This window comes from Lactuca serriola, chromosome 7 (assembly GCF_051521515.1).
Source record: "Lactuca serriola cultivar US96UC23 chromosome 7, Lser_US96UC23_V15, whole genome shotgun sequence".
Classification (NCBI taxonomy): domain Eukaryota; kingdom Viridiplantae; phylum Streptophyta; class Magnoliopsida; order Asterales; family Asteraceae; genus Lactuca; species Lactuca serriola.
In genome coordinates this window covers 17,297,755-17,319,892 of record NC_136414.1, presented here as the reverse complement: position 1 = coordinate 17,319,892, position 22,138 = coordinate 17,297,755, and the positions used below count along the sequence as shown (strand labels likewise).

The 22,138-nt window shown below is 35.4% G+C and overlaps 1 protein-coding gene, 1 long non-coding RNA gene and 1 pseudogene across 8 annotated transcripts; 2 read left to right on the top strand and 1 right to left on the bottom strand.

Annotated features, from left to right (window-relative positions):
* Positions 1-14,024: 14,024 nt before the first annotated feature.
* On the bottom strand, positions 14,025-17,554 carry LOC145061899 (uncharacterized). Of its 7 annotated transcripts, none has more exons than XR_013687324.1 (6): positions 17,451-17,554; positions 17,289-17,347; positions 16,996-17,174; positions 16,845-16,913; positions 16,651-16,721; positions 14,025-16,511 (listed from the first exon to the last, which is right to left on the bottom strand). It is a non-coding gene; the product is annotated as an uncharacterized LOC145061899 (long non-coding RNA). The 7 variants fall into 7 exon arrangements; XR_013687325.1 differs by having other exon boundaries at positions 16,996-17,171; positions 17,451-17,553; XR_013687327.1 differs by having other exon boundaries at positions 16,996-17,139; positions 17,451-17,552.
* A 1,410-nt stretch (positions 17,555-18,964) lies between these two features.
* On the top strand, positions 18,965-20,281 carry LOC145063770 (uncharacterized). The gene is made up of 3 exons (XM_079011354.1): positions 18,965-19,490; positions 19,625-20,056; positions 20,190-20,281. Exons 1-3 carry the CDS (start codon positions 18,965-18,967, stop codon positions 20,279-20,281), a joined length of 1,050 nt encoding a protein of 349 aa, XP_078867480.1.
* A 78-nt stretch (positions 20,282-20,359) lies between these two features.
* LOC145063769 (uncharacterized) lies at positions 20,360-21,811 on the top strand (annotated as a pseudogene).
* The last annotated feature ends 327 nt before the right edge of the window (positions 21,812-22,138 follow it).

The window sequence follows — 22,138 nt, the reverse complement described above, 5'->3', positions numbered from 1 at the left end:
GAGAAAACATAGATCCAAAGCATTTAGGGTTGCATGTGCACTTAGGAAGTTTTATAGTGCTCAAAACCCAACATTTCTTACAAAGTCCAGATTTCTGATACAAGATGCTTCGATAAGACTTTATCTAGGCTTCTCAAACTAATACACCTTTCCTTAGATAGCTAACATGTGTGTCTAAACAATTTTAGAACTTATAGTCATAAGTCTGAAATGGTTAGACCTTTTTCCATGTTCTCACAATTCGAACTATGAAGAGGGATACCATAATCATAATCGAATTTGAGAATGCAAATATCACAATTGCTATCTCCTTAAAATCTACTTAGTGAAAGCGTTTCCTCACAATCATTTTCATGAATTGGATAGAAACTTTATGACATTTAGATTTTATGGTGTATGTGTTCCTATCCATGTGAATTTTTCATAACCATAATCACAAGACAAGGTTAGTGAAAAATCCAAACTCATATGGACTGAACTTGTTGAATCTGAATTTCTTACCACCTGGCAACACAAAGGCCTAACATTACTTCCAAGTTGTTATGCAAACAACTGAGAGCTCATAGAACTCACATGCATAGTTAACTTTAACTGGAACGGGAACAGAAACAAGAATATGTCAACACGATAGGTTATAAACCTTGGGTCGTGTGCTAGTGATAAACAATTGGTTTACTCTTGATTAGTTCTTGAAACTCATCAAGATCTTTAAGACTCCCATTGACCTCTTAACATATAATATTCTCTTTGTCAAGAAACATTACATTACTAACAAATATTCAAGAGTTAGTGTGGTTTCTTATCAAGACAAACACTTCTGACAATTGATCTTAGTTGGTCTTTTTTTATCCGAAACATCACAACTTACCAATTTCAAATGTACAAGAGTAGAAAACATTTTACTCTACATTTGATAAGTGTTATAAACATTTCTAAAGATTATGTCACTCAAGGCACAATCTTGTTGCATGACTCTAAGACTTGTTTTGGAACAAAGTATGACTCATCTTATTGATTTAACCATTTCAACAATTCACGATTCCTCTTCTTGGCCATACAAATGCACTAAGATATCCTTTGAGGATAAATTTTTGCTCTGGTTTTCCATAATCATTAAGATAATCATAAAACATGATACTAAAGTACTCTCCCATATTTTCAGATTGGAGAAACTTTTATCTTCTTGCTAAATTTGATTCGTTCTGCCATACATTGAAACTTTTTCAATGATTCAGAATTACACTTAATCTTGTAAGCATAACCATATTTACTAAACTTTAGTAAATCATAACGAATAGTCTTATCATTCTTTGTGGTGGACCTGACCAACGCACAACCAAGTGTACCCGATCCCCTAGTCCTTCACTTGACTAAAGTATACATGTGAACAAGGAATTAGTCTTAATTTACCAAAGATGAAAATTTTCATTCATCACACAATACAAGTTGCATGATTCCAAGTTTCTAGCCAACTAAAACTTAGGTGATGAGAATCTTTCCTTATTTTGTAAATTTTGACACTACCACAAACGAAAGAATCAAATCCATTTTCCAGTATTTCTATCAATGGAAACATATAAGCAATAATTTTTCACAAAGGCCATTGTAAGGAAAATTTATCCTTACAATGCAAATACATATGAAAACTATGATGTTATCTATTCCTAAGCACTCTATCATAACTCTTAAGTAGCAGCTCAAAATTCTGATCATTGAACCATGCGATCAAAATCAATCTCTTCACAATCAGAATCAGCTTACTCTTCCTTTTAAGCTTCCTTCCTTTTGCATGATCCTACAAAACATCAAAATGCAACCTTGTCATCATGTATTAAAATCAACAATTGGGAACTTAATAGAGTTAGATATTGGACTTACCTGAAGTAGAGTCAAACTTATTGACTTTACCTTCTCTTAGATCCTTTAGGTAGTCAGGGAAGCTTCGCTTCCAATGTCCCTTCGAATGGCAATAGAAACAAGTGGACACTTTGGCATTCGCACATGGAACTATCTCAGAACTGGCTTTTCTCTTATGGTCAAATCTTTTTACCATAGCCAATTCCCTTCTCATATGAGAAGGGATCTTTTCTAGACTATCTATGTCATTGCCTATGTCCATGGAAACTTGGGAAGTAGACCCTCCAATCAAATTTGCTTTACCATTGCGCTAAATCATTGTTAATTCAGAAGCAATAAGCAAATATGCAAGATTGATAAGCGTCATGTCGTGATCTGTTATACAGTAGTCTTTAACAAACTGACTATACAACTCGGGAAGTGATTGAAGAACCCAGTCAACAGCCAACCTCCTCGGGAAGACGAAACCAACATTCCCATCATGTCAATGTATGACTTCATATCCAAGACATGTGCACACACATGCCTTCCATCTTGATGTTTATTTGCCAATAGGGCTTCAGTGACTTTGAACTTTTCAAGTCTTCGAAGTTGTGGGTCAAGGAGAATTATTGGAGGAGGTGCAGGAAGTGAAGTATGATATTGTGGAATATCATTTTAATGTGGAAAGCTTTTTCCAAAAGATTTGGAAGACCAAAGCTATCTGTACTAGACATCTACAAGGGAGAAATTCAAGTTAGTTGATTTAAGTCCTTAATATAACACCCAAATGAAATATTAAGGCTACGACCCAACACAATATTTTACAACTCGAAATAGGGATTCCGTAATCTAATTGTAAAATATTTGAAGGTAGGTAAATGACGATTTACCAATTTCCACCATGAAAAAACGAAATAGAACATTAAGTTTTAAATGAATTGAAATTCCTAGATTCTTTGATATTCATTTACCTTTTTAATGGCATGTTTAAATCTCGATTGTGCCCTTCAAGTTTGTGACTGGGATGCCGAGAATCACAAACAAGGTGTAAATAACCATGCAAATTAGCTTGGTACTCTCGATGTCATTTATCACCTAATCAATGTGTCAGTTAACCATACACGCTCCATTGATCTATGACAAATATCGAGCTACCCTTTGCCACCCTTGTTAGTCCATGTTAGTGTGTCGATTAACCACACACGCTCCATTAACGACTTGGCAATGTGTAAAGTGCAATTTCATGGGTTAGCACCCAATTCACATTTTTCCTAAGTAACTAAGATTGGGAATTTATAAAGGTTTAGTTACTCTATAATTATCATTATACTTTTAATGAAAATTAATGTCCTATCCTACACGTTTGATTAACGACCCTCCACCAGTCAAGGAAGCGGTGGGTGAGAGTGGACACCCATTAAACTGTCATTTTATAGGCAGTAACCTTATACCCCCCTTATAGAGCGGCTTCGTGAATGAGGCCTACTAACAGTAAGAATTACTTGTCTTATATATATATATATATATATATATATATATATATATATATATATATATATATATAATTATTAAACTTATAATAATATAATAGTATAAGGGTTGAATTTTAACTTTTAAAACTCTAGGGTTTGAAATTAAAGTATTCAAAAGTGAGACTTTACAAATTCCAAAACTTGAGCGCAAGTTTTGAAACTTCTCAAAACTTTTGGTTTCCATAACTTATGAGTTTAATGTGGTCTTTTATGAAAAACTTTTCAAGTTCCATAACTTGACGACAAGTTATGGAAGACTTTAAAACCATTTAAAAATAAATCTTAAAAATGAGACCTTTCATTTTCCATAACCCATGAGTTTTAATAACCTTTTAAAAAGAAAACCTTTTCATTTTCCATAACTTGAGGACAAGTTATGGATTTAATTAAGGCAATTAGATCATATTTTTAACTAACAAAAATTATCAAATAATTTATTCATGATCTAACTAAACTCATAAGTACAAGATAATTCATATCATCAATCTTCAAGAAATTAGCCTAATCATATAAACTAATAAAATCTTGAAATTATGACAGTTATCTTTAAATTGGACAAGAATGGTCGTTACCTTGTGAAAAAACAGATTTCATGGTTTAAAAAACAGTTTGGGGTAATGATCCTAATCCAATTTATGGCCAAAACTCGAAATTTTGCACACTGGAACACCAACTCAGCCAGTATATGAACTAGACTCATCGAGTTAGTCCATTTCTGAGTGGACTCGGCGAGTTCATCAGTCAGAATGCAGAAAAACGATTTTTCCAGCTTTGAAACTTAAGCAATGCATCAAATATAATAGAAAACAATTCTAGTCTCTGATACCACTGAAGCGTTTTAGTAAACTACAACATCCAATGGTGCGCATATAACCCTAAATGCTTTGGATCTATGTTTTCTCTAATTATACATGCAATATTGTTTCCAAAGCATTAAGCCTACAACCATCATACAATTGAAATAAACAACATAAAATACTAGTTATTAGCTTACCTCTTTATGTAACTTGTAGAACTTGTTGTATTTGGCCTTTAAGAACTTAGTACCCCAAATGTTGTACTTCAAATGGTTCACAGCACACCTTGGACAAAGGATGACTTTTGACAGAGTTTATGCACACTAAAATCGGTTATCTCTCTCCAAGAACACTCTAGAAAAACTCGTGCAACCAATTTTAGGCTATAGGGTGTCATATATATAGTGTAGGAAACCAAGAGTCATGGGTAAACCCTAATCCATACACTTGGGATTATTATCCATGATCCATGATTCAAGTGGGCTAACTCTTTATGGATTCATCCATAAACTTAGTTCATATGTATCATAAGTCCAAACCATATATATATATATATATATATATATATATATATATATATATATATATATATATAAACTAATGTACATAATTAGTCTCTATTAATTTAATTAGTCTCTTTTGATCACTAAATTAATTCCAAATTAATTCTTGATCAATACTAGTTAAATCATATGATTTCATATTAATATATTAGAACTTATAATATATTAATAAAGCATAAATAACCTCTTCTCAAAAGTCCATCCCATCAAATTGTCGTGGTAATATGCAACCCAAATGGACCATGCTACTCCTGGGTCACGTACATACCAATTATATTTTTGGGCTTCGACACCTAATCCAACAGTTGCACCCTATTTACGGGCCTTAAGTCCCTTGGTTGGCCTCCTTACCAATCTCTACTATCCAGAAACCCTAATTTTGTGTATCATCTTCCAAACTGAGAGTATGATCTTGTGGAGAGTTTGGAGAGTTGATATTTGGTACTCTTTTGACGGAGCCTTAAAGCTTGAGGTGTTTGAGAGGAAAGTTATAGATCCAGAAGCTCCCCATTTGTTGCAGTCTTTTTGAGGTATAAAGTCGACACCTTGCTTCCTTATTTCTTAGATCTCTTCCTTGAGGTTTTATTGTGATTATTGGCTCATTGTCAAGTTGTTCAAGGAATTGAGTATATTGTGGGTTGTCACTTTCGATCTGGCCATTATGTGGCCTCATTTTGCTTAAAGTTGCAAGCTTTATTAGGTCCTAGGCCTCATCCATGCATGAATGTAAAGTTGGCAACTTTATGTGGTTTTCCCGCTCTAGGGTATAAGATCTACATTGTGAAGCCTTAGATTCGATAAAAGGACTGAATGTATTAAGCTGGGGAAAACTCGGCGAGATTCCCAGCCAACATGGCGAGTTTACTAGGGTTTTCCCAACCTTCTGATTACTATAGAAACTCGACGAGTTTGTTGGCACACTCGACAAGTTCGGTCAACATGGACTGTTGACCTTGACTATTGACTTGACTTTGACCATGGTTGACCAAGTTGACTTTTAAGGGCATTTTGGGTATTTCGGGGGTTTCATGGAATTGGTCACATGGTGGTTGTAGGAATTTGAGTCGGGAGCTAAGATTTCAAAGTTAGATCTTATCAGCTCAGCACTACTTGCGAGGTGAGTGTTCCTCACTGCACTTGTTGGGTCGAAGGCACAAAGGTCAGCCCTTTTGGATTTGTTATCTTGATTATTGAATGATTGAGTATTGTTGTGATCTGTTAGATTTGTATCCTGGTAGATAGGATGATGCTATGCTTAGTGATCTGGAAGATCTGCCTATTGTCAGTTGACTGGTTATATATTTATTTTGTTATGTATATGTCCACATGTTATGTGTGGTTGGGTTGAGGCGGTCCTGCTTTGTGCTGATGTCCAACAAGTTGAAACCCATTTTGACGATCGGTGGATGCGGAATAAATAATATCTTGAGATTTATCGAACATAAAAATGAAGAACATGAAGATGAGTAGTTCCATAAACTAGAAAAGAGATAAAAATATTACATGAAGAACATTGTTGGGAGAGATAAATCTCACTTGGTGGGAGAAATCCCACCACACTTTCTCTCTCTCTAGAAAATACATTGTGAGTACACTCTTACTTTTACAATGACCAACTCTCTCTTTATATTTAGGAGAGAGAAAGCATCAACAATACAATAAAGGGAAAAATACAACCTAAATATCACTCATAATTTGTAGAGCATTTACATGCTCCAACATTCTCTCCCTAAATGATCGCAAATAATGAGGGATACAAATGAAGTGATAAAACGCTAAAATACAGTAACCGACTAGAAAGTGTGGCAAGAAAATGAAACATAATGAGAACCAGATGTTGAAATGTCTCTGAAACTCTGAAGTGTCTGTGATCTCTAATGTTGGCCATGAATCTCTAAACAGTAAAGGTCTTCGACTTCAAAGCACCACCAATGAAGCAGAAAAATAAGATCCAAATCTTCAAACTAGTCATAAGCCCCATGATCAAGTAGAATATCTAATCAGAAAAACACTTTGGTTTCAAAAAGTCTGAAAAACATCTCTAATTATTGAATCATAATACACCCAAATTCTTCAAAAGAATAACCTGCTAAAAGTGTGAAGCAACCAAAAGTGAAGTCCGAATAATAAATAATGTGAGTCCAAAGACATGACAATGTCAAAAATTTGATCGGATGATCAAAAATAAGTGTCACATCACATCGCCAAAAATAGTTTTGTCTTCAAAATATCACAAATCCAAACTCAAACAATCATAAAATCACATCCGAATGATATTCTCTCCCTATTTTTTATAACCAATGATCGGATATCAAAAATCAACAAATCATCGGGATGGAGTGTGTCAGATACCAAGAGTTATGCAAGATCTCCCTAAATTTATGAAGGGTCTCGATAAAACACGAGAATGAGAATAAAATAAATACTTTGCGGTCATCTGTGGCCGGCTGATTAAGTCGCTGAAAACTGCTCGATCAAATACCAAAGTAACAATAACAACTCTGCGTGAAAAAATCTCTGATGTGCTGAAAGAATACCGATATACCCAAACTGCAGTGTCGGAACTCCCGAAGTGGTCTTCAAAAAGAAATAAAGTTCAAATGCTCAAGATACATGGTTCGTCAACCGTAGATCAAAAGCGACAAGTCATAAAATCCTATAAAGCGAAGAATGTGAAACAACTTTATTGATCAGGCGCCATTACGGTGCAGTTATCATGAAGAATAATATGATGCCCGACTGCGGTGTGGAGTAATCCTCATGGAAAGAATAAAATCCTTCCAATATAATCAGCAAGAAATAAACCAATATGACTATCATAGGTTGGGTTGTGGCAAAAATTTGTATTAAAAAAAGTAATTGGTTTTAATAAAAAAAAATTGGTTTTAATAAAAAAATGGTGTTAAAAAACTGGTTAAAATAAAAAAAAATGGATGAAAAAAAATTGATGTAAAAAATGGGTGTTAAAAAAATGTTGTTAATAAAAAAAAATAAGGCTAAAAAAAGATAAAGAAAAAGAGGGGAGGGGCTGCTATGAGAGGGGGGAGGAGGAAAGTAGGGGGAGGCTGAAAGAGGAGGAGGAAGGAGGAGGAAAGTAGGGGGAGGCTGAAAGAGAAGAGGAGCTGAAGAAGGAGGTACCAAAGTCGAGAGGGGTAATGGCGGGTTTGAGAAGGGTAGGTACCAAAGTCTAAGAGGGATAGACTAGTTACGGTAGCTAAGAGTGTGGGATGCGGTGGCGAGGTGCAGTGGAAGAACTGCAGTGCGAAACTATAGTGGAAGAACAACGGTCTGAAGTTAAAGGTAGGTTGGGGTAGGAGGTCTTTAGGTGTGGCTACGGTAGGAGACTGAAGATTGAAGGCTTCGGTAGATGACTGCGGTCCGAGAAGAGAAAAGAACAAGATTGTGGGTATAATGTCTGAGAGGAGTACCACAACTGAGAAGGGTTGCGGTCAGAAAAATGAAGAGAGGAGGATGCTAAGGGTACAAGGTCTGAGAAGATTACCGCAGCTAAGAGGGGCTCCAGGACCATGACTGAGAAGGGTACCGTAGAGGCTTAACAGGAGACTCTGGGAGGCAGTTTTTGGGCTGCGGTTCTGGGAACCGAGGAGGCTAAGCTAATGACGAAAAATGCTATTTTTCATGGAAAAAATGATACCAAAAAGGCCATTTCTTCATATTTTAATAAGGGGAATCTTTTCTAAAGCATTTTGGATCAAAAATAGGTGTTGGGAAGGCAAAAAGGTGGAGTGTGCAGGGGTTTAAAGGGACAAAAGGTGATGGGATTGGTCAAGTCACATGGTTTTTTGTCTTTGGAGGGAAATTAAAGTGGATATCACTTTTCCAAAAAGAGTAGCAAGGACAAAAGCCTTTTGCAAACAACTTAATACGTCCAAGCTCTAACATAAGAGATCTACCAACAATAATATTTGATGAACAAGAGAAGTTCATACCTTTGGATGAACAAAAGTTGTTGGACAAAATCTTCAAAGGAAAACCTCCACTTTCTTCAATAAAAAGCCCATAATTTTGTCTCATTTCCAAGAATAAACACCTCATGGAACAAATTCTTCAACAGTTTTAGAGACCACAAAAATTTATTCTCCCTTTTTCTTCTTCTTTTCTTCAAAAGCATAATAAGAACATTATAAACTTGATTTTCCAGTAGAAAAATGAATAAGCAATGAGCAACTTTTTTATTCTTCTAAGCTAGAATCAACACTTAAAAATAGAAAAACTCATCATAAAAATTTATGATTTGAAGCCGAAAATTCTTGCAAAAATCGAAAAATCTTCAAGATAAACACCGAATGAGAGTCGTTCCCTTGAACCAGTCGCTTGAACCTTTAAGGTATGGCTCTGATACTAATTGTTGAAACCCATTTTGACGATCGGTGGATACGGAATAAATAATATCTTGAGATTTATCGAACATAAAAATGAAGAACATGAAGATGACTAGTTCCATAAACTAGAAAAAAGATAAAAATATTACATGAAGAACATTATTGGGAGAGATAAATCTCCCTTGGTGGTAGAAATCCCACCACACTTTCTCTCTCTCTCTCTCTCTAAAAACTACATTGTGAGTGCACTCTTAATTTTACAATGACCAACTCTCTCTTTATATATAAGAGAGAGAAAACACCAACAATACAATAAAGGGAAAAATACAACCTAAATATCACTCATAATTTGTAGAGCATTTGTAACATCCCAAAAATGCAAGACCAAATTTTTCATTTTTAATTAAGTTATTATAAAACCAAAAGTATAAAAAGCATCCATAGTGTCATCCCATATCAAAACTAGTATGTCAATAATCAAAACATGTTATAATGAAACAATATCAGAGTATAATCTCAAAGATCTCATGTGTGGAAAACATGGTATGATGCGCTGCAATCATGCCGACTCCTTTCTTTTTGAAGAAGAAGTACCTGAAACCAAAACTGAAAACCGTAAACATGTAATTTAGTGAGTTCCCCCATCATACCACATACCATACAATAAACATATTGTCAGGCATATATGGGTGCCCGACCTACCCTACTAAGCATATCGGGGTGCTTAACCTACCTCTGTTAGGCATACCGGGGTGCCCAACCTACCCCTGTGAGACATACCGGGGTGTCCGACCTGTTAGACATATCTGGGTGCCCGACCTACCCTCCGATTTATCTCAAACGGTTACGGGGACTATTTCACCCCTACCACTACCACATAATAGCATATCATAAGCTTACTGCTAGGAATATATGGATACCGTCTACCCCCTTCGGTCTCTTTCAACCGGTAACGGGGGACTATTTCACCCCTCCTACCACTATCACAAAATATAATAGCATCCTAGCGCATAAAGCATAACAAATAGTGGCATACCAGACAATTATTACAAAGACAATCGTCTCAACTATAAACAACCACTAGCGGGCTGGAATTGGTGCCTTCGACCCACTCCTACAGGAATGTAACTCACCTCGCACTGCTGAAGTCCCGCGGACAAATCTCTAGCTGCTGGATGACATATTCCTGAACTGTCAACATCAAAATAACACCCAATTAATAATTGGGTTCCAACACATAACCATAAGTCCATGCTTGGTGTAAAAGACTACTTTACCCCCAACTTAGCTTGATTCAAGCCCAAGGCCCAATCTAAAGGCCCAAAAGTAAAACAAGGAACCAAAGCCCAACATATGACCTAATTTTCCAAATTGGGCCCAAACCTTTATATGGTCTTATCCTAATGCCCAACCATTTATTCTAGTCCCAACACTTGGCATTCCGATTGTCCAATGTCTTATAATCATCAAGCCACAATTATGGCCTATTTATGGCCTAATTTTCCAAAATAGGACCAAACCCCTCACATGGGCCTTACCCTAAAGCCCATCCAAATATTCTAGTCAATATACTTGTTCTTGTATGGCCCATCAATGGCCCAATCACCAAAGCCCAATAGAAAGGCCCAAATCAGAACCGAAGCAAATTTAGGGTTTTCACATAAAATGATGATTAGGGTTGAGTGTTCTCGCTTAACCCATTAAGTACTTAATCCATTAAGTCCATTACTTTACTAGGTGAACCATACAATGTGGTCAGGATTAATCCATATTTCCAATCCAATGGTCCAAATATGCGGGTCCTGACAATTTCAAATTAACATATCAAAAATTAGGGTTTTCTAACCCTAATTAGGGTTTCCAACCTAATCGTGGTCCAATTAGTCCATTTGTTAAGCTTTAGGTTAATAAATTATTAATTAAGTCAGGCACCACCCACTACCACCTCAGGTAGTGGTGGTCATTGGCGGCTCATGGCGGTGGCCACCACCTCGCGTTGGTGGTTATGATTTTGGACTAAAACATGTTCAAGCATCTAACTGGCAATCCAACACGGCGGTTGGTGGTTGTAGAAAGCGACAGTCACCACCTCACGGTGGTGGTGGTGGGTTTTCTTCAGGTTTTTCCGTCTAGATAATGTACATACAACATGTTATCAAAAGAAATACACACATAATATAACACACACAGCCACCCTTGTGGTGGCAGGCGATGGTCGGAGGTGCTAGCCACCACCTCATGGTGGTGGTGGTGGTGGCTCTCTTGGGATATCTGGCCAAACAAAAGACACACATGAGCATTAGTAGCAGAATCACACACCCACACATCCTTGCTCGGAAATTTGAACATAACCACCCACCTGGTGGTTCACGGTGACGACACCAACATCACTAGCGACACAATGGTGGCTAACAAAGGCGGATAACGGAAAGAAAAGAAGAAAGATGGTGACAACGGATGCTCACGGTGGCCACTCGATCTCGCCGGAAGGAAAGTAGTCGTAAGAAATTGAGATGACGACATTAGTTGTTCACAACGGCAGTCGGCAGTGGTTGGGGATGGAAAAAGGTGGCACGTCTTCACCGAGAACGGTGGCGGCTAGGGTTTGGCAGCGTCTGACGGATCCTCCCAACAACCCCCGATTAACACGTCGTGGGGTGCAAAGTACTTCGTCTGCAACGGGATTGGTACAATGGCTATGTGGTGGTTTTCCGGCGACAATAGGGAGTTGGCGGCTGGAGGGAGTGGAAGCTTAAGGTGGCATCTGTATTGCTTTAGAGTTAGGGTTACGGGGGATGACGGGTTATATACCCCGACTCCCATAAAACTTCCTTCCATAATGACAAAATCAGTCCCTCGTTCTTCTTTTTCTTTCAAACCAAATCCATAATTTACCCTTTTAGCCCCGGCGTCTAAAAATCCTTTCATAACAAGCCCACTATATTACCAAACAACCCCTCCTCTACAAATTATTTTCAATTGAAGTCCGTATATTACCATTCAACCCCTCAGCCTCCAAAATCTTTAAATTTAGGTCCAATATTTACCAAACACTCTCTGACCTCTGAAAATCTTTACAAAATAAATCCTGGAATTACACTTTAACCCCTGAAAACCCAAATTATATCGTTTGGCTCCCCGAAACCAACACCCCGCTAAATATTATGGATTTTAGGGCCACTATTCGTTTATTAATTTTTTTATCCATTTATTTATTTAATAAACGGGATGTTACAGCATTTACATGCTCCAACACAACAAACCCAGGGCACCCGGATAGACTGAAGGCCAGTAGGGCGTACCAGTCAGGCCGAAGGCCTGGAGAATGTACCAGATAGGCTGAAGGCCCGAGGTGGTGTACCAGTCATGCTGAAGGTCCTGTGAGCGTACCGAATAGACTGTAGGCCGGTGAGGCATTCCAGTCATACTGAAGGTTCTATATGCATGTTGTTTATTGTATTATTCTGGTTTTGTTATGTGTTGGTGTTTTGGGGGAAACTCACTAAGCTTTGGGCTTACAATTTTAGATTATGTTTCAGGTACCTCAGATGATCGCAAGAAGGCGAAGGCTTGATCGTGCACCTCCTCGTGTTTTGTGTTACGATTTCTAGGAAACCTATGATATTAAACATCTTTTGAAAACTATGTTGTAAACAAATATGATTTCTGGTTGGTTTTAAAAAGTTGAAATTTTTATGAATTTTATGTATGTTACAGAAATGCCCTTAACTTTATCTGATCTTCAGTGACAACATGTGGCTTCATTCTTGAACATACCACATGAAATTCCTTAAGGAATTTATGTGGGTCTTCATTTTCCAATCCTCTGAAAGTGGGAAGAAGAAGAATTAGCCTAAATTTAAGTTCGAAGTTTCGGGCTTCTGGAAGAGTGATACAGAGGGGTTGTTGATTGACTTCTTGAGTAGCCCACTCTCTGAGAGTCTTTTCTGCTTCATCAGATTCGGATTCTAAAGAATATGTGCGTTCATATTTGACTGAGGGTGGAGGAGAGTATGTTTTATACGATTAGAAGGTAAAGATAGGGATACTTTTGGAAGAAACAAATCTAATTCGTTCCACAAGGGAGTTCCTTGTGGTGTGGAGATTTCTGGAGGTACTGAAGATGATGATGAATCAGCTGATTGTTTTCTCTTTGCTGCTTCTTTCTTCAGTTTCCTTGTAGTTCGCTCGATTTCTAGATTAAAAGATAAAGGTGTACCTGAATGAAAAATTATGGGCATCAAACTATTAGAAGGCACTGCGTCCCTAGAAATGGTGCCAATTTGTTAAGACCATTTGTTGCACCCGATTTAAACAATTAAAAATATCACTGATGGTTACACTAAAAGTATAGCACAGGGAAGCAGGGTCGAATCCTCAAGGACACAACCTAATGGTCAATGCCTTTTTTGCATCAGGCACATTCTAGCCAAAATAGAAATTATTAAAAAGGGGGTTTTTGAATTAACTAAAAACTAAAATTTGTAGTGATATTAAATTAAACGAAAATCGTTATTAAAAACGATTTCAATTATGTTGCGACTTTCCTAATCATGCAACTAGTTCAGATCTGGTTATTCAGAATGTGTTCTATCTAAGTTGGTACTGAGAAAAATAAAAAGCTCTAGTATAATCTCTTTTACCTAAATTAGTTAATCAAAACAAGCTCTTTGAATTAACCCTAACTTTTTACTGTTCAATTAAACAAACTCTTAATTAAATCAGAAAAACAGCTTTATGATCTGTGTAAAATTCCCAACAATACCCAATACTTCTCACAAGCTCGGAAGCATAAAGATATGATTTTTCAGTTTATACCAGACTTAAATCCCAACATAAAACCAATCTGATACTTGTTACTTATACCAGTTGACAAAAACAATTACGGATTCTTTTAACTGATTAACTAGAATGATAAAAATACTATCTAGGTGATTAGACTAACAAGAATTAAAAACCAAACATTTATTAAGCTCAAAACTGAAAAATCTATATGGAAATACAAAACGAAAATCAGTCTAAAAACTAATCACATGAAAAGTATTAGTCTATGTAGAACCGAAAATAAAAAGTTTAGCCAGACATGGCTAAAAACGAAACTAAACTAGATAAAAGAAACATTTACTGATAAATATACTAAACTAAATGTGTGAGATGATTCGCAATCTTTAGATCTCCAAAAGTCGCTTAAAAGTATCATAAATCACCTTTAGAAGTGGTTTTCGTCGTCTGGAAGCATCTCCCCTTCACATCTGATTATGAGGGTTGTATTTATACTCAAGGTGGAAGTTTTCGAAACAAGAATCTGGTAACATGCAATCACAGGTTTTCTTAAAAACACGTATCGGGCCGATTTAATGACGTAAATTGATGTTCTGGGCTTTTTTTTGGACAACATGCGATCACATGTTTGGGCTTTTCACATCGGATGACTTCCAGACGACTTAATTTGACCATGGGAAGCTTCGTGGCAAACATGCGATCACACTTGATATCACATTTTTTGGGCCATGTAATCGCAGATTTTGCCTTTTTCACAAACATGAAAATTGTCCCGCATTATGTCTAGGTTTGAGTCGGAGTTACCATTCACGAGATATGGTCAAAATGCTGACAATGGGTCAAAGTTGCCAGCAACATCCTCTAGCTTCAGATTGCACATTCTATCTTTGTGTGATCAACTCAATCAAATGTTTCTTGACCAAAACATATTTTAAGTATTTCTCAACATCTTCCTTCACTTGTAACTCCATTTTAAGCTCCAAACACGCATCCAACTGCTCCCAAAGCACTGCTCCACTCGAATTATCTAAAATTGACATAAAAAATGCTAGCAGTACGAAAATTCTAATAAAATACATGAGATGAACATTATTTAAATAAATGACATGAAAATGTACAAAATATGATGCTAAATGATAATAAAAACTACCCTAAAATATGCATAAAATGACATCTATCATTAACCCTTTCACATTATCTTTTAAAATTTTCCATCTCTTAGTGGAATTTGCAAAAACTTTATAAATACATTGTATTGTTCCAAAAAAAACCTTTAGCTTTACCATAAGTATTAGCCATATCACACAAAGTTAAGTTCAAACTATGACAATCACAAGGAGTATAAAAAGCTCCAGAATTTATATCTAAAAGTTTTTTTTTGCACTCCTTGATATTTTCCTTTTATATTTGATCCATTATCATAACCTTGTCCACACACATTATTAATGTCAAGATCAAACAAATTCAGTTCATTTTGTAAAACATGAAAAAGTCTTTGGCCGGTTGTATCATTTACATCTAGAAACCATAAAAATGATTCTTCAATGCAAACAATATTTGACGAAACATCTACATATCATAAATAATAGGCATTTGCTCTTGGTGACTTATATCGGGAGTACAATCAAGTATTATAGAAAAATATTTTGCATTTTTTATCTTTTTTTAATAATCATAGATTTTATTTCGGAATAAAGAAAATGTATTAATTCATTTTATATCATATGCCCAAAATAATGTTTATGGATACCAAATTCATTTATAATACGTTGTATATGCTCATAATAAACCATGTCAAAATCAGCCAACAATTCAAATAAGCCTAAGAAATTTTCATTATTATCTTCATAAACTTTCTCATTAGTACCACGAAAAGCAAGATTATGTTTAGCAAGAATTTCACAATAGAGATAATTCTCAACAAAACTTGTCTTCAATTACCTTTTTCTTTTTTTAATTGTTTTTTAGCCACATTATCAATAGTTTTATTTTATTTTTTTGTAATTGTAAATGCAAATTATACCAAGTATTTATATTTTTAACATGTTCCATACTAGTTTTGTCAATTTCTTTAGAATAAACAAGTCAATCTCTATCATATTTTTCCCCATTTGATAAAGTTTTAGTATAATGTGTTGCAGTAAATCTTCTTAAATGTTTATCTTTAGGACCTTTTATAATGGATAAATCTCTTTTAGGACCTTTCAATGCTAAAATATTTATCATATTAGAATCAAGAACATCCTAATTTCTTGGATCAAATATATCAAAAATATGAAAATCAACATTATCATCAACATCAACATTAGGATTATCATTCACATCAACATTATCATTATAATTATCATTAACATCAATATCAACATAATCATTACCATTAAGATTATCTTCATTAACAGTTTTGTTTCATTTTCCAGAAAGTTTTGTGTTTTTTTGTTATACACTTATCCATAGATCCTGCTTGAGTTTTATTTTCTTCTTCAATTTTTTGTTTCTTCTTACGTTTTTCATATCTAGATACATATTTTTTTAATCTAGAAGGCATCGTAAATTATAGAAAAGACAGAAACGACCTTATTTGCGAATTAGGATTTGTAGATTTCTTCTTGGTTCTAGATTTTCCACACTTCAAATCACCAAGAGAAGGTATCAAAACTATATAAAAAATCATAATAAATCAAATAACATATCGGAGACAAAAATTTAAAGAAATCATATTAGATCATAAAAGAACAAATGTATCATTATCAGGAAAAAACGAACAATGATATCATATCAGAAATCCAAAAATTACCTTATGATTTTTGACACTTCAAATTAAAAAAACAATGTTATGCTTCTAAAAAAAATCAGAAAACCTGCAATCTGATATCAAAATTTAGTTGTTAATTCTTACAAATCAGAAGTTATCAGAAACGAAAAATCAAAATTTATGAATTTTTTAGAAATGAAAAAGTAGAAAAGCTGAAATCTGAAATCCGAATTTACCTCCATTCTGTGTTCCTTTTTCCTTCTGATTTACGAAAACTCATAGTTGATGGTTCTGAATTTCAAAATCTGATCAGAAAAAGAGAAACTGATCAGAAATTACTCAATTAGAAATAACAAACCTTGAAAAAAAACTAAAGTTTAATGTTACCTTTGATTTCGAAACCTCAAGGCTCAAGCAGGTAAGATTATGAAGCTTCTGATGTCGAAATTTGATGGTTCTGAATTCAAAATTTAATGGTTCTGATTTCTGAATTCTGATTTGTAAGAACTGAAATCGTTGTTATTTGGTATGCTTCAGAGTTTTGAGAAGAAAGAAAAAGAAGACTGCTATCAGTGAAGAAGAAGAAGAAGATTAGAAGAAATAGAAGTAAGAACTGAGTTGATTGTTATCATTGAAGAAGAAGAAGAAACAAAAGTAAGAACTAAAATCGTTGCTTGTACCATTCCTCCTGTAATGATGTTTCATTCCCGCTCCATCCTTTCTTGCTGGAGACCGCGCGCTGAAAGAGTAATAAAAAAGATAAGCTAATTTTTTTGGACCATTGAATGAACCTAGTCTACTAGGAAATGCAAAATAATTTATGGGCCTATGATTTTTCGGACCTGTCCATGTCCGTTTCTCCTTTTTGGCTTTACACAAAACGATTTTCTCGAAAGCAAAGATGTAACCACATCCTTAAGAAAGTCAAATCCAGCTTCGTTGAGTCCTAGAAACCGAGATAGAGTGTTGCGTTTTTATGTGGCTGTCGTTTAGGGTTTCTGAGAAGAAGAAGTCGCCAAAGCTATTGTCATGCCATCTCCAGCGAAGGTAACTGTCCCATTTACTTCTTAATAAACCCCCTGACCCACTTGTGTTTATATTTTATTTCCCTAGAGATCTCCGATTATCACCTCAAAACTATTCCCGACATGCATCAACGCAAATGTAATGGAGGTGGTGAGGGGTTCATTCCATCCTGAAACAACAACATCGGTATGTGTTTCGGCTAAGATGTGTCCCTTTGGTGTAAGTCTCCATGTGAGTTTCATACTATCAAGCAAAGGAATAAGTCAAACATGTGCACATAGTAATAATATGGATTTTTAGATGCCAAGCTGCATTAATGAAGGCGTTGGCTCTTAGTTTTCCTGCAGACCATATTTGCGATTGTGATGTAGGCATATATGGTGTTGGGTCCGTGATTTTGTTGTATGAAGACAAAACAAGATGCAGTATCTTGAGACTTTACGTTTGAATTAAAGCATGTAAAATGTCCTGTCAACTCCTACTAGGTAAAGCCTTTACCTAGTCATTTAAGTTTGTAAAAATAATAAGATAATATTGCAAGCTAAGAAAGTAGGGTAAGGATTGTTGCTGGACAAGTGGTACCCCTCCATTCAATAATATTTTCATATTATTATGTCCTTATGTTAGCTTTAATTAAACACTAGAAAATGCATACATAAAAGCTCAAAGTGGATGGATTAATTCTCTACAGTTAAACTATTAAAGGCTATTAAGGAAATTTTGTAGTTGAATTATTGGTTCTAAATAATCAAATAATCATATATTAACAAAAACGTTGATTGTTAATACATTAACGAGGCGTGTGTTTTAACAAGACAAATGTGATTCCTAAAAACAAACAATAAGTAGTACTTGGTTTAAAAAAGCGCGCTTGATGCGATGATGCGTCCATTACGTTGCGTTGCGCTGGGTTATGGGCAACAAACATGTGGGGCGATGCGACCTACATGTTGTCAGGCAATGCGTCCGCTTCCAAGCGCATCCAGCGCATTACGCATTGGCGCATCATGGTCTGGCCCATTTATTTGAATAATGTTAAAAAAAAAAAAAAAAAAAAAAACCCCATGCAACTATTAAATATTTCTGGCCGGCCCTACTTCTACCCTAGAGATCTACGTACCACTGTACCAGAATACAAAGAGGCACGACAAATTGATCACACGATCACAGTCTCACACGACAATCTTGTTCTTCTCTCTTTCTTTATCTATTAGTCTTCTACTCCTTTTCCCTCCTCATTCTTGATCGACAGTTAAGTTAGTAGTTAACCTTTTCTTCTCTTCTTCTCTGTTATTCTTTCTACTCTCATTCATGGATACTACTCTCATTCATGGATACTGAGAATGGAGTTAATGTTTCATCCGGCTTCAAAACAGATCCTGTAAGAAAGTATAGTGTGCAAGACCCTAACATTAGAAACAATTTTACATGCACCTTTTGTTTGAAAGTAACAAAGGGAGGTGCAAGCCGTATGAAACAGCACCTTGTTGGAGGTTTTCCGAATGTTACTAAGTGCCCACAATGCCCTGATCATGTTCGGAAAGAAATGATAGATTATATGAAAATGAAACAAGAAGCAAGGGACAACATTCAGATGGTATCAAGGATACAGGACCTTGATGATGACTATTATGGAGATGAAGAAGAAGATTGTATTGAAATAACAGGATGTAGCAAACTACCTCCCAGAAAGAAACCAAAACAGAAAGGGCCAATTGATATGTTTTTCACTCCAAAACCCGAAGATACAATTAAAGGTAGAAAAGGAGGGAAACAACAAACGATAAATGAAGTGTGTCGGAAAGAACTACGGGATAAAGCATGTCAGGAAATAGCAAAATGGTTTTATGATGCAGGTAATGTATTCCTTTAAAGAAGTTGTTACATTTATTTTTTTTGATCAACTTGTTATATGTTTATGATTTTTAATCTTATACTCTTATAGATTATAGAATCTGTTTTATGATGTTATTGTTGTGTACTTGTGTAGGCATTCCTTTAAATGCTGCAACATATGATAGTTTTCATATTATGATAGAAGCAATTGGTCAGTTTGGCCCTGGTATGAAACCACCAAGCATGTATGACTTAAGGGTTCCATTGCTGAGAAAAGAAGTAGCCACCATTACAAAAAAAAAAAAAAAAAAAAAAAAAAACAAGGAAGAACACAAGACAGAATGGGCTCAAAAAGGTTGTTCGATCATGTCTGATGGGTGGCGTGATTCAGTCGTGCAAAAAGATATAATCAACTTTTTGGTGAATTCTCCACGTGGATCTTTCTTCATGAAATCCATGGATGTATCCGAAGTTTCAAAGGATGCAAAGCTGCTGTTTGGCATTCTTGATGACATGGTTGGGGAGGTGGGAGAGGAAAATGTTATACAAGTTATCACAGATAACGCCTCGGCTTATGTTAAAGCAGGTAAATAATGTATTTTTTTCTAACTTTGTATTTTGTTTTATTTTATTCACTTTATGTTTTAATTAATGTTAATCAAATTTTAACATTTTATGGAATTAAATAACATTTTATGGCTTTGTTTTCATCTTTTTAGGAAAGTTATTGGAAGCCAAAAGACCACACCTCTACTGGACTCCATGTGCGGCACATTGTATTGATCTTATGTTAGAGGACATTGGCAAGTAAATCCCTAAGGTGAAAAGTTCTTTGAAGAGATGTGTGTTGGCAAATGGGTACATATATAACCATGTTCCTGTTGTAAACATGATGAGGAACTTTACCAAGCAAAGAAACTTGCATAGACCTGCTATTACCCAGTTTGTGACTCTTAATATTTAACTTATAATTTGTGTAATTATATATATTATTCTGTTATGATGTTATCTAATATTCCAATGTTACATCTGATAGGTTTGCAACATCATTCATCACTTTGTCGCAATTTCATAAGCAAAAAGACAATTTAAGAAAAATGGTTTTGTCAAAAGAGTGGGAAAAAATCAAGTGGGTTAAGGCTAATAACCCAATAGCAAACAAGATTAAAGGCTATTTTATATCAGACTCGTTTTGGAGAAATATTCTCTATTCTCTTAAGTTGACTGGACCGCTTGTTAAGGTCCTTAGAATGGTGGATGGGGAAAAAGCCAGCTATGGGTTACATTTATGAGGCGATGGATCGAGCCAAGGAGACTATTCAGAAATCGTTTCTCAACAAAAAAGAGGAGTACAAGAAAGCTTTTCAGATTATTGATCAAAGGTGGGAATGTCAACTTCACCGACCCTTGCATGCAGCTGGACATTACTTAAATCCTGGAATCTTTTATGATAACAAAATTAACGCTTCTTGTGAAGAAGTTATGACTGGATTATATGCTTGCATTGAGAGATTGGTTCCAGATTCTAGTATCCAAGGCAAGATAACCACCGAATTAGTTACATATCAAAATACAGAAGCTTTATTTAGTAATAAAATGGCAATCAGGCAAAGGAAGACAAAAGCACCAGGTTAGATTAAATGTTAATTATATTATATTAATATTATAGATTTATAATTATGAAGTTAGATTATCATTTTTTTCAAACATTGTTTCCTACAGCTGGGTGGTGGATATCATATGGATCTTCAACCCCTAACTTGCAAAACTTTGTTGTACGTGTGCTTAGCCTCACATGTAGTGCAACAAGTTGTGAAAGAAACTGGGGAGTCTTTCAACATGTATGTTATGTGACATTTAGTTTATTTTTTTTAGTTACACATGCACTATGAAATGTCTAATGTGCTTTATCTCTTTCATTGTAGCTTCACACAAAAAAAAATGGAATAGATTGGCATAGAGTAGACTAAATGATATGGTTTATGTGAAGTTCAATCGTTCCTTGAATCGTAGAACCAACAGAAAGGACAATGTTGATCCTATCCTTCTGAATGAAATAGATGAGAGCAATGAGTGGTTGTTAGGGAGATTATAGGAGGATAAAGATGATAATTTAGTGTTTGAGGGTGAAGATTTGACTTGGGATGCTGTGGAAAAAGCCTCAGGGATAAATGAGCCTTTTTATGCAACTAGATCATCAAGAGATGATAGAGGAAAAGGAATAGTTGGATCTAGTGGACTTGGGTTGGTTGATGAAAAGATAGAAGAAGATATCGGCATGTCTGGTGATGAGGAGGGAGATATGGATATGGAGCTTGGGTTTCACTTTGATGATGATTGATGAGGGATGACTTAGGGTCTTTATTTTTTGGTTTCATTTTGCTGTTTGCATAACTATTAGATTTGTTTTCATTTTTCATGACCATTAGATTTTGGTTTCATCTTGCATTGACTATGGTAAACATGCATTTTGCATTTTGGTTTTTGCATTATGGTTTTTGCATTATGTTTAACTAATTATCATTACATTTGGTTACATGACTTTTATATTTGGTTTTCGTTTTATATCTTTATTGCTTTTTAGTATATTGTAAACATATATTGGTAATTACTACTTGTGCGCCACACCTACGTGTTGCCAGCACATCCGCATCTCGCATTGGCCTCC